General features: G+C 46.4%; 1 protein-coding gene and 1 long non-coding RNA gene across 5 annotated transcripts in view; one reads left to right on the top strand and one right to left on the bottom strand.

Annotated features, from left to right (window-relative positions):
- LOC143806803 (uncharacterized) overlaps positions 1 to 893 on the bottom strand; it is a 52,049-nt gene extending 51,156 nt beyond the window's left edge. For both annotated transcript variants that reach the window (XR_013221561.1, XR_013221560.1), the window contains exon 1: positions 795 to 893. This is a non-coding gene — a long non-coding RNA (uncharacterized LOC143806803). The remainder of the gene's footprint in view (positions 1 to 794) is intronic.
- A 61-nt stretch (positions 894 to 954) lies between these two features.
- On the top strand, positions 955 to 16,889 carry VPS51 (VPS51 subunit of GARP complex). 3 transcript variants are annotated; one of them, XM_077287721.1, is made up of 10 exons: positions 955 to 1,883; positions 2,959 to 3,088; positions 3,198 to 3,344; positions 4,592 to 4,811; positions 8,798 to 9,506; positions 10,361 to 10,576; positions 10,709 to 10,927; positions 15,151 to 15,272; positions 15,386 to 15,473; positions 16,354 to 16,889. In XM_077287721.1, exons 1-10 carry the CDS (start codon positions 1,716 to 1,718, stop codon positions 16,612 to 16,614), a joined length of 2,280 nt encoding a protein of 759 aa, XP_077143836.1. In that variant the 5' UTR covers positions 955 to 1,715; the 3' UTR covers positions 16,615 to 16,889. The 3 variants fall into 3 exon arrangements, with proteins under 3 accessions (XP_077143836.1, XP_077143838.1, XP_077143837.1); XM_077287723.1 differs by having other exon boundaries at positions 1,683 to 1,930; XM_077287722.1 differs by having other exon boundaries at positions 1,690 to 1,918.
- Positions 16,890 to 17,074: the final 185 nt, after the last annotated feature.

The raw sequence follows: 17,074 nt of genomic DNA, 5'->3' as shown, positions 1-17,074 counted from the left end.
CCATAGGCAGACTCTAGTAAAAGGCAGCCCCCCCATAGGCAGACTCTAGTAAAAGGCAGCCCCCCCATAGGCAGACTCTAGTAAAAGGCAGCCCCCCCATAGGCAGACTCTAGTAAAAGGCAGCCCCCCCATAGGCAGACTCTAGTAAAAGGCAGCCCCCCCATAGGCAGACTCTAGTAAAAGGCAGCCCCCCCATAGGCAGACTCTAGTAAAAGGCAGCCCCCCATAGGCAGACTCTAGTAAAAGGCAGCCCCCCATAGGCAGACTCTAGTAAAAGGCAGCCCCCATAGGCAGACTCTAGTAAAAGGCAGCACCCCATAGGCAGACCCTGTAGTAAAAGGCAGCCCCCCCTATAGGCAGATCCTGAAGTAAAAGGCAGCCCCCCCCCCCTATAGGCAGATCCTGAAGTAAAAGGCAGCCCCCCTATAGGCAGATGCTGAAGTAAAAAGCAGCCCCCCCTATAGGCAGATCCTGAAGTAAAAGGCAGCCCCCCTATAGGCAGATCCTGAAGTAAAAGGCAGCCCCCCTATAGGCAGATCCTGAAGTAAAAGGCAGCCCCCCCGATAGGCAGATCCTGAAGTAAAAGGCAGCCCCCCCCCCCCCCCCCTAGGCAGATCCTGAAGTAAAAGGCAGCCCCCCTATAGGCAGATGCTGAAGTAAAAGGCAGCCCCCCCTATAGGCAGATCCTGAAGTAAAAGGCAGCCCCCCTATAGGCAGATCCTGAAGTAAAAGGCAGCCCCCCCTATAGGCAGATCCTGAAGTAAAAGGCAGACCCCATAAAAAACAATACTCACCTCACCTCCTCCTTGTTCCAGCGGTGCTCCGACCTCCTGCTCATCTGACAGGGGGATGATGGGAAGAGAGCAGCGCAGCGCTCCGTCCCTCATCAGTGCGGTGACGGGCGGGGGGCCCAGTACTGGCACCGGGCCCCCCCCCCCCCACCTGCTCAGGGGCCCCATAGCGGGTGGCAGAGTAGGGACTCGGGAGATCGATTCTCCCTGCTCTGCCGCAGAAGGTAACTGTATCTGTGCGCTGTGCGAGCCGATAGTTACAGTAGCGTAGCTCCGGGTGGGCCCCCTCCGAGCACCGGGCCGATGGCCCCCTCTGCCCCCGGTAGCTACGCTACTGGAAAAATGTATTCCAGAAAGGGGCACGTGTATACCAGAACAGGGTCCAGGATAGGGGGACATTACTATATAATGAAGGGGAGGGGGACATTACTATATAATGAAGGGGGCATGTCTTTATAGGATTTATAACGCTGCAAGGGCCCATATAGCTGACCAACATGGGAGAGGCTCCATACGACTCCAGTTACGCTACAGGTTAGCTGCAATACCTGATGCTGCCCATAGACAACAGTGGCGCTGTTTTGGGGAAAAAAAAATTCTCATATTAACACGATCTCCAAAAGTGGCTGTAATAATTTCGGGCCATCAGCCAACAAGTGTTATGTGAGCTTATTCGTGCTAAAGGTGCCTGTACTCGTGACATGTGTCGGTATCTGTATTAGTACATTCCCTCACAGTGCAGCAGAGCAGGATGAGCGGCAGCACTGCACGGCGTTGTGTGTGCCGCTTCTCAGGAAACTCAGTCGCGCGTGCGCACCTCACCCACTAGCAGGGCGCTCCGCTTGTACTGCGCACGCGCACACATCAGCTGTTTCCGCGCTTGCGTAATTCCAGTTTTGCTTTGCTGTGAGAGAGTCGGCGAATATGGCGACTTCCGCTGCGATGGAGGAAGAGGAGGGGAAGAGACGGAAGGCTCACGGGATGCTGAAGCTGTACTATGGCATAAACGACGAAGGGAAAAGCAGCGAGAAGTCCCTGGACCCCACTGATATCGATGGCGTGCATTTCCAGCCGGAGCTGTACCTCACCAAGGTGACGTCACCTGAGCTCTGCGGATGTGACGTCAGGTTGTTATACAGGTGGCCTCTTATGCAACTTAAAGGGGTTGTCCACTTTCGGGGACACTTATTTACTCAGATATATGTATTTTGGGCTACAAAATGTATTTGTAATTGGGTTTCATAAAAACTGTTGCATCGATTCCCTTCTATAGCCTCTGTCTAATGTCTGCTGCAGAAAGAGTTAACTGAGAAGTGATCAGTGAGTTCATTCTGTTGATCTGTTTGGAGAGTTTTCTTACTCCTGTTTTTTTGGCTTCTGTATCACCACAGACCACCACGTCCTCAGGAAACAAAGAGCCTGTAAACGCAGGAAACTCAGCCGCGCGTGCGCAGCTCGCCCACTAGCAGGGCGCTCCGCTTGCACTGCGCACGCGCAGATATCAGCTGTCTCCGCTGTTGTGTTGTTGCTGTTGCTTGATGTCCTGCTGGAGACCACCAGAGTGGGCCGCACTAGAGCTGCCTCTTGAAAAGTCGGACAACCTCCTTAAAGGGAATCTGTCATCGGGTTTGTGCCCCATAGTTTGAGAGTAGCATGATGTAGGGACAGAGACCCTGATTCCAGTGTTGTCACTTACCGGGCTGCTTGCTGTAGGTATGATATTGTTTTATCAGCAGTAGATTATCACTAGAGGACTAGTAAACCTGCTGCTTGCAGTCCTCTGTATTCGTGAGCTATGTATAACGCTCTTCCCACCACTGATTAGCAGCTTTCTGCCTATGCACAGTGTACACAGAAAGCTGCCAATCGGCTGTGGGCGGGGTTATACAGAGCTCAGCTTTCAAAGAATTGCTAGATCTGCAGCAGAGAAAACTGGATTTTATCTAGACTGCAGCAAGCAGGCCAGTAAGTGACACATTGCTGGAATCAGGGTCTCTGCCCCTATTAGGTGCCAAAAAAGCTGGTGACGGATTCCCTTTAAGTTTTCACTAAGTCTATCATTTAGGCTGTATTGATTCCAATTCTCGTACCTTTATACTAATTATATATATCTATATATACAATTTTTTATGGTATTTTCATCATTTTTTTTTTTTTTTTTTTGCAGCTGAGGAAAGAAAAATCTCTGACGGAGCTGATGGACATCGAGGCTGACATGGTCCATCAGATCCGAGCTTTGGACAGTGACATGCAGACTCTGGTGTATGAGAACTATAACAAGTTCATCTCGGCTACAGGTAGGTCCCCCGTAGCAGATACGCGGCCCCTGCGCTGCTGTAGGCGTATAGACCTGATGGAACAGCACCCACGTGATAAATCGCTAACCGTCAATTTCTAAATCCTCAGACACCATCCGGAAAATGAAAAATGACTTCAAAAAGATGGAAGATGAAATGGATGCACTGGCCACCAACATGACAGTGATCACGGATTTTAGTGCCTCTATCAGTAGCACCCTGCAGGAGAGACATCAGCACATCACAAAGCTCAGTGGTGAGTGGCGGCATTTTTATGGGACATGTTTCCTACAATCCAGCTTTAACACATGATTTATATCTGTTTGTAATTTTGTTAGGGATTCTAGATTGTAATATTGCAAAAACTACTATTGAGAATATGCTCTAAAGGACGGACAGGTCTTCAAGGGGCCTCCTCAGTAGTCCGTGGCTGGAATGAGAGCGCCCTGCGAGCCTCCTTTTACCTGTCACCATCCACGGAGCCTCCTCTGATTAGTAGGTGGATACCATGCTTGTGTCATGCCACAACAGCGACGTGGCACTGGGGATTCCAGGGTGGCTTGCAGGGCTCCTTCCTGGTGATCCAAAACTGCTGACTAGAATACTGCATCAGGGTCCTGCTAATTCATTTGCTAATTTCTACTGAAGATGCATTTCATAAATTTGGAAAGTGTCGTCTTGAATAGCCTGCATCTGAGCATGCTCGTGTGCTAATGTAGCATGTTTGGCGTGCTCAAGAAATATGTTGAAGTCCCCGCGGCTGCATGTGTCGCGGCATATTCGACAGCCACAATACTTGCAGGGATTGTCTAACAGCCGAGGGAACTCAAACATATTTTTTGAGCACTCCAGAGACACTCGGTTAGCCCCCAAGCATGATCTGATGACTCTTTTTTCGAGCTTATTTGCTCATCACTAATCGCTATCATGGATCTCTAGCAGAAGAAAACTTTTATAATATTTGCTGGACATCTTACATGGCTAAGACGCAAAGCCGCAACATATAGCAGAATCCTGCCCTGTTTTAGGCTATGTGCACACTATGCGGATTTTTCCGCGCTGAAACGCTGCAGATCCGCACTGTGATTTACAGTACAATGTAAATCATTGGGGAAAAAAAAAAGCTGTGCAGATGGTGCGAAAAAATCAGCGCGGAAATGCTGCGGATTTAAAAGAAGTGCGTGTTACTTCTTTTGTGCGGATCTGCAGCGTTTCTGCACCCTTCCATTATAGAAATCTGCAGTGGTAAAAAAACGCATAAAATCCGCATCAATTCCGCATAAAAACCTCACAAAATCCGCGGCAAATCTGCATCTGCGGTTTCTGCCAGGAGATGCGGATTTTGTGCAGAAAATTCTGCACCCATTCCGCAACATGTGCACGTAGCCTCATGGAGGATGCATATAATAATGCAGATGTGGTTATAATAAAGGATGGGGTAACTGTTGAGTGGAACATTAAATATAAAGAGTCTCCTCTGCCGCCACTTTGTGTATCATCCAGGTGTGCACACTTTGCTTCGAAAGTTGCAGTTCTTGTTCGAACTTCCAGCTCGTCTGAAAAAATGCATCGAGCTCGGGGCTTATGTCCAGGCGGTGTCCTATCATGCTAAAGCCCGCAGTGTGCTCCATCAGTACCAGCACATGCCCTCCTTCCATGGAATCCAGACTGACTGCCAAGCCATCATGGCAGGCTTAGCAGAAACACTTCGCCAAAGATTCAGGTATTTGCATGAGGTTGAGGATTTTGCCTAAGCCAGACACAAAATATATAAATATATATATATATATATAGATAGATAGATATATAGATATAGATAGATATATATATATATAGATATATATATATAGATATATATATATATATATATATATATATATATATTTATTGGACAAAATAATGGAAACACCTGGAAACATCAACAAAAGTTAGTTTAATATGGTGTAGGTCCACCTTTTGTGGCGATTACAGCCTCAATTCTCCGAGGTATGGATTCATACAAGGTGCGAACACCCTCCAGTTCTTTGAGCGATGATGGTGGTGGAATTCGACGTCTAACTTGAATCTCTAAAATGGACCATAAATGCTCAATAATGTTGAGGTCTGGGGATTGTGGGGGCCAGATGAGATGTTCAACTTCATTAGAATGTTCCTCGTGCCGTGCTTTAACGATTCTAGCTGTATGAATTGGTGCATTATCATCCTGAAAGATGGCGTTCCCTCTCCGGGAACAGTGCTTGAACCATTGGATGCACTTGGTCACCCAAAATGCCTCAATAATCTCGGCTGTTAATTCTTCCATGAAGGGATATCATTGGCCCAGCGGATCTCCATTAAATAGCACCCCAGATCATCACAGAACCTCCGCCATGTTTTACGGTTGGGAGAAGTCAGTCTGGATGGAATGCTTCTTTCGGCTGTCTCCAAACGTACACTCGGCTGGAGGTCGGAAAAAGGGTAAACAATTATTCGTCTGAGAATATCACGTTTCCACTGCTCGAGGGACCAATTCTGGAGGATTCTACACCACTCTAAACGGTTGGAAACATTTGTCATTGAGAGCAGCGGTTTTCTAATTGCAGCTCTTCCGTGGAATCCAGATTTGTGCAGCTCCCGAGGAACAGTTTTCGTGGAAACTGGGTTCTGTAGGTGTTCATTGAGCTCAGCAGTGAGTTTCGGAGCCGTGGTCTTGCGATCCTCTCTCACAATTCGCTTTAGAGTCCGACGGTCTCTCTCAGTCAACTTTGACTTTCGGCCAGACCTGTGCTTTGCTGCGGACATTTTTCCTTCTCTTTCAAACACAGTCATTACTTTGGAGACAGTACCTCTCGACAACGCCAAGCATTTGGGCACTTTGTTACACTATCGCCTGCCATACGAGCACCAACAATTTGGCCTCTTTGAAAATCCGAGAGGTCTGCCATTGGTATGAGGTTCTCATCAATGTTCTTACAATTATGCAAAACAAACAGTTAATTTACATACACATATCACAAATAATCAACTACAAAAGATTACCATATGTCACGGTTTTCATGTTTATCACATGTTCGAAGATTATGATGCCAAAACGTTAGGTGTTTCCATTATTTTGTCCAACCCCTGTGTGTGTGTGTGTGTAATATAAATAAATAAATATATATATATATATATATATATATTACACACACACACACACACACACACACACACACACACACACACACACACACACACACACACACACACACACACACACACACATATATAGTGGCCTGTGCTATATACTACGACGTAGTATATTGCCCAGTCATGTAGTATATTGCCCAGCCACGTATGTGACAGGTTAAAAAATAAACATATACTCACCTTCCGATGGTACCCTTGTAGTTCTGTTGCCTGCTTCTCTCGCAGGAGCGCAAGACCTGCCATGACGTCGCGGTCACATGATCATGGCAGGTCCTTTTCACAGACCATCCTTCCACCGGAACCTGCCTGGAGCGTCGCGAGGAGCGGGAAAGGTGAGTAATGATTTTTTTTTTTATTATTATTTTTACCATTAGATGTTTTTACAATTGACGCTGCATAGGCAGAATCAATAGTAAAAACTTGGTCACACAGGGTTAATAGCGGCGGTAACGGTGTGAGTTACCCGCGGCATAACGCGGTCCGTTACCGCCGGCATTAACCCTGTGTGAGCGCTGACTGCGGGGAGTATGGAACAGGCGCCGGGCAGTGACTGCAGGGGAGTAGGGAGGGACTAATCGGACTGTGGCCTTCGCTGATTGGTCGCAGCAGCCATGACAGGCAGCTGCCGAGACCAATCAGCGACTTGGATTCCATGACAGAGGCCGCGACCAATGAATATCCGTGACAGACAGACAGAAGGACAGACAGACAGACAGACGGACGGAAGTAACCCTTAGACAATTATATAGTAGATATTATTATATAGTAGGTCTTATTGTCAATCCTTATATTTATATTCAATCGTTCTGCACTAAGAATAACGTCACTCTCATCAAGGCAGAAGGGTGAAAAAATGGTGCAAATGGACCATGTAATTAATAAAGAAGCGAAGGGTTTGTTGCTAATGAACAACCGACGTATGTAATATGTGAGGAAACCATTGAATCAGTGATTCCTGACTTACATGCCCTTATCAGAAAGTACTGTATATATCTGGCTTTTCCCAGAATATATTTTAGGCTATGTGCACACGTTCAGGAAAGTGTGCAGAATTTTCCTGAACAAAACCGGACTTTTTCTGCAGAAAATCCACATGCGTTTTTTTTCCGCATTTTTATTGCATTTTTTGGACTTTTTTTTGCGAATTTTTCGTGTTTTTTCAGGAGCTTCCCAATGCAATAAATAGCGGCAAAAATGTGAAAAATCCGCAAAATTAATGAACATGGTGCTTTTTACCGCAATGCGTTTTTTTCGCCGAAAAAAACCGCAGCATGTGCACAAAAATTGCGGAATCCATTAAAAATGATGGGATGCTTATGTATGCATTTTTTTTTTTTAGCGGAAAACGGCTGAAAAAAAAACGTGAAAAATCCTGAACAATCTGCTAGACAGAGACCAAAAGTTTAGTTCTTTTGGCCTCTGCCTGGTCAGTCTCCTGTTGCATACCCTTTACTTAACTGTATAAGTGAGCACAACAGACTGCATTCTCCTATATGGAGTGCCATCGCACAAAAAAAAAAAAGTTTTCCTTACAGTATACTCCTATTTTTTTTTCCAGTGGTTTTCTATATTGGCCTAAATATCCAGAGTGTGGCCACTATGAAGCATATAGGTCCTAGGCGTATGTGCCTGACAGTGGCCCCTAACGCAGTTTGCACCAGGCCTTGATTAAGTTTTCTTTCCTCACGTGAAATAATAGAAATATGTGAATATAAACTGAACCTATTGACCTTTAGATATGGGATTAATCTGCAGGTAAATGGCATTAGAATCTTGTTAGACCACCTTACTGGGGTAGCTGCTACAGGTAGAAAATGAACTTATATTTTCCCTGCAGCCACTCGCTTCCAATTGTTGGGGCGGTGCTGGGAGAGGTTACAGTCACTGATCACTACACATTGAGTGTGGCTGTAATTACTCCCCGACACGTTGATTGACAGCCTGCTCTGCAAACATATGAGCAACTTGCTAATCGGACCTTGTTTCACAGATGTCTGGACGACGCTTTAGTCTGTTAAAGCAGATCTGTCACCATATTTCACAATACATACTGCATGTATTACTAAATGGTCTCCTAAACCTGCTAAGGTTGCTGCATTTACTGGGAAAATGATTGTCAGAATAGCTGTATAAGCCTTTATAAAAGTTTACCTCTGTGTTGCCCACTTATTCTGATTGACCCTCCTCCCTGCTGAGATCTCTCACTGCTCACTACAAGCTGCAGCGGACAGTCAGGCTGAATACACTTGGACTCTTGAATTCTCACTTTTTCAGTTGCACTCCTAAAATCACTCTAATATCTAGATTATGCAGCCATTGTTATGGTTTGCAATGTAAATACACCAGTGTCCTTGGGTTTAAGAGATCTATTTAATAATGTGTGCAGCTTTGATTGTGAAATCTTGTGACAGAGCCACCTGTGATGTGTAGGACTACTTGTGTGGTTGGATCATCTTCATACCTGTGCATGGTACATTACTTTTTTGGTTTAATTCTGTAGTATGTGATCGGTGATCTAACTTTTTGTTTTGTATTCTGTAGGGATCCCTCATCTTCCTCCCAGGACCTTTCTGAATGTGTGGAGCTCCTCTTGAGCTTGGAGGAACCAGCTCATCTCCTATGTGACGAATTTCTTGCCCACGGACGTGGACGGTTGGCCTCCCACCTCTCCGAGTTACAAGAGGCTAGTGATATTCTGGAGTTTGTTGACCGGGGCTGCGGTGGATTTATAAGCGACGCCTGTCTCCTGGCAGCTTCTTACCAAAGCCTTTTCTGCAAGGAGCCAGGAGGCACCGCTCAAATGGCTGAGGAAAAGCTGACCCGGTTCTTAGATGAACTGAGCGAGGGTTACTTTGAATTGGTGGAGAAACGCCTGCGAGAAGAGAAGAATCCTGGGGACAACTCTCTCCTAGTAAGAGCCTTGGACCGATTCCACCGACGTCTTCAGGCACCGTCTAAGTTAGTTCCAGGATGCAGCTTTAATAGAAGGGGCACTGAGATTGTAGTAAGGGCAGCACAGGAGCGCTTATCTCAATACCTGCAAGCCTTGAAAGACTTCTTCCAAGGTTGCATTACTGATGTTAGACAAGCCCTTGCTGCTCCAAGGATTCCTGGGAAAGAGTCGCCAGCACTGGGTGATTTATTGTCGGTGCTTTCCGGATCCGTTCTCAACCAAATTAAATCGGTTTTGGCTTCTGTACATCTCTTCACAGCTAAAGATGTGGCTTTCTCAGACAAGCAATACTTCAAGGTGAGCAGAAGATGAAATCTAGGGGTGGATGGTTGTCCTGTTTCTCAACTCTTAAGGTACCGTCTCACAGTGGCACTTTGGTCGCTACGACGGCACGATCCGTGACGTTCCAGCGATATCCATACGATATCGCTGTGTCTGACACGCTACTGCGATCAGGGACCCTGCTGAGAATCGTACGTCATAGCAGATCGTTTGAAACTTTATTTCGTCGCTGGACCACCCGCTGACATCGCTGCATCGGCGTGTGTGACGCCGATGCAGCGATGTCTTCACTGGTAACCAGGGTAAATATCGGGTTACTAAGTGCAGGGCCGCTCTTAGTAACCCGATGTTTACCCTGGTTACCATTGTAAATGTAAAAAAAAAAAAACACTACATACTTACATTCCAGTGCCTGTCACGTCCCCCGGCGTCCGCTTCCCTGCACTCCTCCTGTATCCTGTGTCAGCGCCGGCCGTACATCAGAGCACAGCAGTGACGTCACCGCTCTGCTTTACGGCCGGCGCTTACACAGGATGCAGGAGGAGTGCAGGGAAGCGGACGCCCGGGGACGTGACAGGCACCGGAATGTGAGTATGTGTTTTTTTTTTTTTACATTTACGATGGTAACCAGGGTAAACATCGGGTTACTAAGCGCGGCCCTGCGCTTAGTAACCCGATGTTTACCCTGGTTACCCGGGGACTTCGGCATCGTTGGTCGCGGGAGAGCTGTGTGACAGCTGCCCAGCGACCACACAAGGACTTTCCAACGATCACGGCCAGGTCGTATCGCTGGTCGTGATCGTTGGAAAGTTGCTGAGTGTGACGGTACCCTTACTCTAATAGACCTTTCATTTATATTTTCCTCCCAGGGTGAGTTCTGCAGTCAGGGTGTCCGAGAAGGATTGATCGTAGCTTTTATCAAGTCCTTGTGCCAGACAGCTCGACAGTTTTGTGATTCCCCAGGGGAGAAGGGAGCTAATACTCCCCCACTGCTCCTGTTGCTTCTTTCTCGCCTCTGCCTGGACTATGAGACCTCAACAATCAGCTACATACTGACTCTAACAGATGAACAGTTTCTGGGACAGGTAAAAAAATATGGATAGACTCTGAATTTCCAGCGTATATGCTCGTGTGAATAAGCCTCAGCTTTTCAGTATTCCTTTTTTTTTTTTTTTCTTTTAGTAGAAATCAACTTTGTTCATTTCTCATTTGTTTAGGACCGCTCTCCGGTTACACCCGTCAGCACTCTCTGTTCCTTAGCTCGATCCACAGCCCAGACCCTCCTCAATCAATATGTAAAGTCTCAAGGGCTGGTCATTTCTCAGATGTTACGCAAGAGTGTCGAGACCAGGGACTGGGTGACCACCATTGAACCCCGAAATGTCCGAGCTGTCATGAAGCGAGTAGTGGAGGACATCACTGGCGTAGATGTGCAGGTGCATTTCGGCTTTTTATTTTTTTTTGCCTACTTCTGAACCATTCTTATTTTTCTCCTTACCAAAATGCCAAATCTCTGCTGCCAGGTCTCTTCATATATAATTCACTCACTTTGCAAAATCAAAAAATATGGCAAGTTATTGATTAATGGAAAGAAGGGTGGGGGGTTTTGGATGATGGGCGCTGGGCACGCCTGGGTATTGTACTAGTCCATGTGATATAATACACTCAAAGAACAGGAGGACGGTCCCTTCAGCTCATTCCCAGCATAGCGGGACTCCCAGACTCCACTGTGCAGATGATTGCTCACCCCCCCCATTTAAGGGCCCAGGTCTGTGGTGTAGGTTCCTGCACACTGGGTGGACAGGAGTGTTGCTGTGGAGGAAGATACTGTGAAGGAGCATTAGGATTACTGCTCCTTTATTCTGAAGATTGGTGTGAACGTCACGTTTGCACCCTTCTGAGGATTGGTGTGAACATGGCGTTTGCACCCTCACCATTGACCCCATGTGATGGCATATCTTAGTTCGTTATTGCTTATTTTTGTGTCGAACATTCTTTTTTTTTTTCTTTTTTTTTTTTAACTGTAAATTTTTATTGAAGTTTTAACAATTTTGACACAAAGAAGAAAGGAGAGTCAAGCCTTTACAGAAAAAAGCAGAGAAAATAAGGATAATGTCAATAACTCCCCAATCAGACTACAAAGTACAACCTAAACAGATTATCAAACAATTAACCCAATTTTAAACAGACAATAAGGCAGGATATACAACGTATGGAGAGAGGGGGAAGGGGAGAGAGTAAGTGTCAGAGAAAAGGAGGATCCAGCAATCCCGTAACAAGTTAGTCACTTCTTTGTGCCCAAAAGTAATCCCATGGGGCCCATACCGAGTCAAAACTCTCCACACTCGCGTTCAAAATCGCCGTCATATGTTCCATCCTTCGGATGTCATTGATTCTATAAAGCAAATGAAGGTGTGACAGCGGAGAAACTTGTCTCCAGTTGAGTGCGATCAAACATGTAGCCGCGGTAAGAATATGTAATGGCAGTTTAGCTGACTTTTTTCCCATCCCCTTAGGAGTGAGACCTACTAGATATATAGATGGGTCCAGATCCACATCAGTAAAGAGAACCCTGAAGATCAGCGAACCCACCTCCCTCCAAAAATTTCCAATCCCCGGACACAACCAGAAAATGATACAGTGAGCCCACATCCAAGCCGCCAACACACATCTGGAATTGAGGGGTTCAGTCTGTGAAGTAGGTCAGGAGTGTGATACCAGAACAAAAGTATCTTAGTCTACGTTCACATTTGCGGTCTGCGCCGCAGCGTCGCCGCATGCGTCATGCGCCCCTATATTTAACATGGGGGCGCATGGACCTGCGTCGCACTTGCGTTTTGCGCCGCATGCGTCCCTGCGGCGCCCGCGTCCGGGCGCAGAGGACGCAGCAAGTTGCATTTTTGCTGCGTCCAAAATCAATCAAAAAACGCATGCGGCGCAAAACGCAGCGTTGTGCATGCGTTTTGCTGCGTTTTTGTTAGCGTTGTGCGTTGCGGCGCCGACGCTGCGGCGCACAACGCAAATGTGAATGTAGCCTTACACTGATTTTCCTTGTAACGGGTGCAGATGGAAGACTTGGCCGCCCTTTCCCAGATGATATGCCAATTTTGGGGCGAGAGTTCCCTTCCCAGAATTATTGTTATTATTATTTATTATTATAGCGCCATTTATTCCATGGCGCTTTACATGTGAGGAGGGGTATACATAATAAAAACAAGTACAATAATCTTAAACAATACAAGTCATGACTGGTACAGGAGGAGAGAGGACCCTGCCCGCGAGGGCTCACAATCTACAAGGGATGGGTGAGGATACAATAGGTGAGGGCAGAACTGGTTGTGCAGTGGTTTGGTCGATCGGTGGTTACGGCAAGTTGTAGGCTTGTCGGAAGAGGTGGGTCTTCAGGTTCTTTTTGAAGGTTTCGATGGTAGGCGAGAGTCTGATATGTTGTGGTAGAGAGTTCCAGAGTAGGGGGGGATGCGCGAGAGAAATCTCATATACGATTGTGGGAAGAGGAGATGGGGGGGGGGGGGAGTAGAGAAGGAGATCTTGTGAGGATCGGAGGCTGCGTGCAGGAAAGTACCGGGAGACGAGATCACAGATGTTAGGATGAGACAGGTTGTGGATGGCTTTGTATGTCATAGTTAGGGTTTTGTACTGAAGTCTCTGGGCAATGGGGAGCCAGTGAAGGGATTGACAGAGGGGAGAGGCTTGGGAATAGCGGAGGGACAGGTGGATTAGTTGGGCAGCAGTGTTTAGAATAGATTGGAGGGGTTCGAGAGTGTTCGAGGGGAGGCCACAGAGCAGGAGGTTGCAGTAGTCGAGGCGGGAGATGGTGAGGGCATGGACTAGGGTTTTTGCAGATTCTTGGTTTAGAAATGTACAGATCCATGAAATATTTTTGAGTTGAAGGCGGCAGGAAGTGGAAAGGGCTTGGATATGTGGTTTGAAGGAGAGATCAGTGTCAAGGATTACCCCGAGGCAGCGAGCTTGTGGCACTGGGGAGAGTGGGCAGCCGTTTACTGTAATGGACAAGTTCGTTGGGGTGGTCACGTGAGATGGGGGAAAGATGATGAATTCTGTTTTGTCCATATTAAGTTTTAGAAATCTAGCGGAGGAGAAGGATGAAATGGCAGACAGATATTGGGGGATTCGGGTTAGTAGGGTGGTGATATCTGGTCCAGGGAGGTAGATCTGTGGGTCATCAGCTTAGAGATGATACTGAAAGCCATGGGACTCTATGAGCTGTCCCAGGCCAAAGGTGTAAATGGAGAAGAGCAGAGGCCCTAGGACTGAACCTTGTGGGACTCCGACAGATAGGGGGCGAGGTGAGGAGGTGGTGCATGAGTGGGAGACGCTGAATGTCCAGTGTGTTAAGTATGACGAGATCCAGGATAGGGCCAAGTCTGTGATGCCAAGGGATGAGAGGGTCTGTGGTAATAGGGTTTGTCCACTGTGTCAAAGGCAGAGGACAGGTCCAGGAGGAGGAGGACAGAGTAGTGTCGCTTGCTCTTGGCGGTTAATAGGTCATTGGTGACCTTAGTTAGGGCAGTTTCAGTGGAGTGGTGTGACCGGAAGCCAGATTGTAAGCGGTCGAAGAGGGAGCAGGAAGAGAGATGGGAAGACAGTTCAAGATAGACGTGTTGTTCTAGTAGTTTTGAGGCACAGGGGAGAAGTGATATAGGGCGATAGCTAGATACAGAGGATGGGTCAAGAGAGGGCTTTTTGAGGATAGGTGTGATTGAGGCATGTTTAAAACTTGAGGGGAAAACACCAGTTGTTAGTGATAGGTTGAAGAGATGGGATAGGGTTGGGATGAAGACTGTGACGAGGTTTGGGATCAGGTGGGAAGGGATCGGGTCAAGTGCACAGGTGGTGAGATGCGATCTTTAGAGTAGACTGGAGAATCGAACTTCTGTAATGGTGAAGAGGTTGGTTTGGAGGTGGAGGGCTGGGCAGTTGAGAATAGATTCCCATTTGCATATGTAGGGGTGTTTTGGTTGACAACCATCTTGGGGAGAGCTCAAAATTATATAAATCTCCGAGATCAAATCCTTGGTCGATGTCCCTCTTCTGTAAATCCTTTCAAAGTCAGTCAGCAGGGAAACTCCCGACGAGCTGAAAAGGGAAAGGGCAAAATGCCTGATCTTTATTGGTAATAGAGAACTTGGATTTGACGTCATCAAATGAAAGCAGCTCCAACGTGTCCCCGTCTACTACATCTGCAAATCTAAACAAGCCCGCAGAGGACATCACATATTTAAGACTACTTGGCAGCAGAGGTTGACATATAAATGAAACCATAGGCGAGTTGGGAGAGGCCAGACCAAACTTTCTCATACAGGAGAGCCAAATTTCTCTTGTGAAACGAACGGGGCTTAGTAGGGGCTCCGGGACCACACCGGTCCTCTTTAGCCATAGCAGCGAGTTTGGATGAACTGGCGCCAACCACAATTTCTCTATTTCTGCCCACTTACTATATGCCCTAAAGGAAGCCCATGAAGGGATTCTACGAAAGTGAGCTGCCCAATAGTATTTAGTAATATCAGGGACCGAAAGGCATTGAACACTCTTTTTCAGTCGCATCATGATTGCTACGTGTGAACGCAGTCTTATAGTACTCCCAAAGTACAAGCCATCTATCTGTTTATTTTCTCAGGTGGGGCTTTTATATGAGGAAGGGGTCCGGAAAGCTCACAGCAGCGATTCTAGTAAACGCACCTTCTCTGTGTATAGCAGCTCTCGGCTGCAGGGGCGATACGCTCAGAGCTACACTCCAAGGTATGTATATCGTCAGTACAAGTCTCTTACAGATTCTTAAGACACATGAGGCTTACATTTGGGTCCGCACTTCTACTAGTGGGCTATTAATGCTCTTCCGTTTCTACTACAAGTGCTCCTCTAGATACAAACCTTCTCAGCAACATCCAGAAGTTGTTCTCAGAGAGAATCGATATCTTCAGCACCGTCCAGTTTAACAAGGTAAAATTATTGTATCGCTTTTACCAATACCTACATATTAAAGGGGTTTGCCAGGACTTTTTAGGATAGACCATCAGAATACGATTGGTGGGAATTCAACCTCATCAGAACTTATTCTTAAGGGCTATTCCCACATTAAATGGTTAAAATAGTAAAAACACAACAGACGTTACAATTTACTTGATATTAAAAATACTCTCAGTTCTCAAGAGTGCAGGGATTTTTTTATTTTATTTTTGTGGTTATCGCTTACTTTGCCAGCCAACGCTGCAACCACTGAGTGGTGGCTGGCTTCGTAAGCATGGAGTCCAGTGCTTACAAGCTCTTTACTATAGCGCTTGTAAGTGCTGATCTAAAGTTGGCATAAATTTCTGAATCTGACCAGCTTCAAGGCCCCTGCGCTCCTTTAATGCTGCAGAAGCAAGCCGCCTCTTATAGCAGAATCAGAAAGCACACACCTCTGGTCAGCGTATCCACCGATAAACTGTCAATCAAGCAAAAGCTGCTTCAACCACCAGCTGCAAGCAAAAGGCTTGGGAGCGGTGCACTCCTGATGATAGATAATAATTGTAGGACTCGGCAAAATTAGCAAGCCAAGTGGCCTTTTTATAGACACACACCCCCCCCCCCCAAATACTAATTGATCCAGTCTATTATTATAAGTTACTGATGAATGCTCCATAGATTATTTACAGGTCCAGCTGTTGCTTTATGTGCAAATGTGAGAATATAGATCATATACAGTATGTCAGATATTATGATCTGTTCTTAAGATGTTCATATTTAATTGTATACTGCTAGTTTTTTTAATTTTTCGTTTTTCACTTTTTTCTTTCTTATTATTGTCTTCGTAACACTGGATCTGTTTCTCGCGTTTCAGGTGTCTATTCTTACAGGAATTATAAAGATCAGCCTTAAGACGTTCCTGGAGTGTGTCCGCCTGAGGACATTTGGCCGCTTCGGTCTCCAACAGATCCAGGTAGATTGTCACTACCTGCAGCTCTACCTGTGGCGCTTTGTCAGTGACGAGAATCTAGTCCATTGCCTTTTGGATGAGGTTGTCGGCAGCGCTGCTCACCGGTGTTTGGATCCGTCGCCCATGGAGCAGAGTGTGATAGAGGTGATCTGCGAGAGGGGCTGAATACCGGACACATCGAGATCTGTATATAACAAGAACGTACCGTATATAACAATAAATTAATAATAACTCGACCTGTGGCATGGTGTAAAAGCAGGAAGAGCACCCAACAAGGAGCACCACTGGGGGGCTGTATATATCTGAAACGCACATTTGTGGGAGCTATATGTACATTGCAAATAAAGTGTTTGTATGGCCAAATACTAGAAGGCAGAATGTTGCATGAAAACTTGCTGCGATATTAAAGGCACAATACTAAAGAAATGTCACAAATGCATAATGTGCTTGGCCGTACCATAGTACGTGAGGTTGTATGTACGTGCGCTGTCCGTACCTTGGTACGTGAGGTTATATGGTCGCGCTGTCCGTACTGTGGTACGTGAGGTTATATGGACGCGCTGCCTGTACCATGGTACGTGAGGTTATATAGATGTGTGCTGGCCGTACCGTGGTACATAAGGTT

Source organism: Ranitomeya variabilis, chromosome 2 (assembly GCF_051348905.1).
Source record: "Ranitomeya variabilis isolate aRanVar5 chromosome 2, aRanVar5.hap1, whole genome shotgun sequence".
NCBI lineage: Eukaryota > Metazoa > Chordata > Amphibia > Anura > Dendrobatidae > Ranitomeya > Ranitomeya variabilis.
The sequence above is the reverse complement of the archived record's forward strand: the minus strand, read 5'-3'. Positions and strand labels throughout refer to the sequence as shown.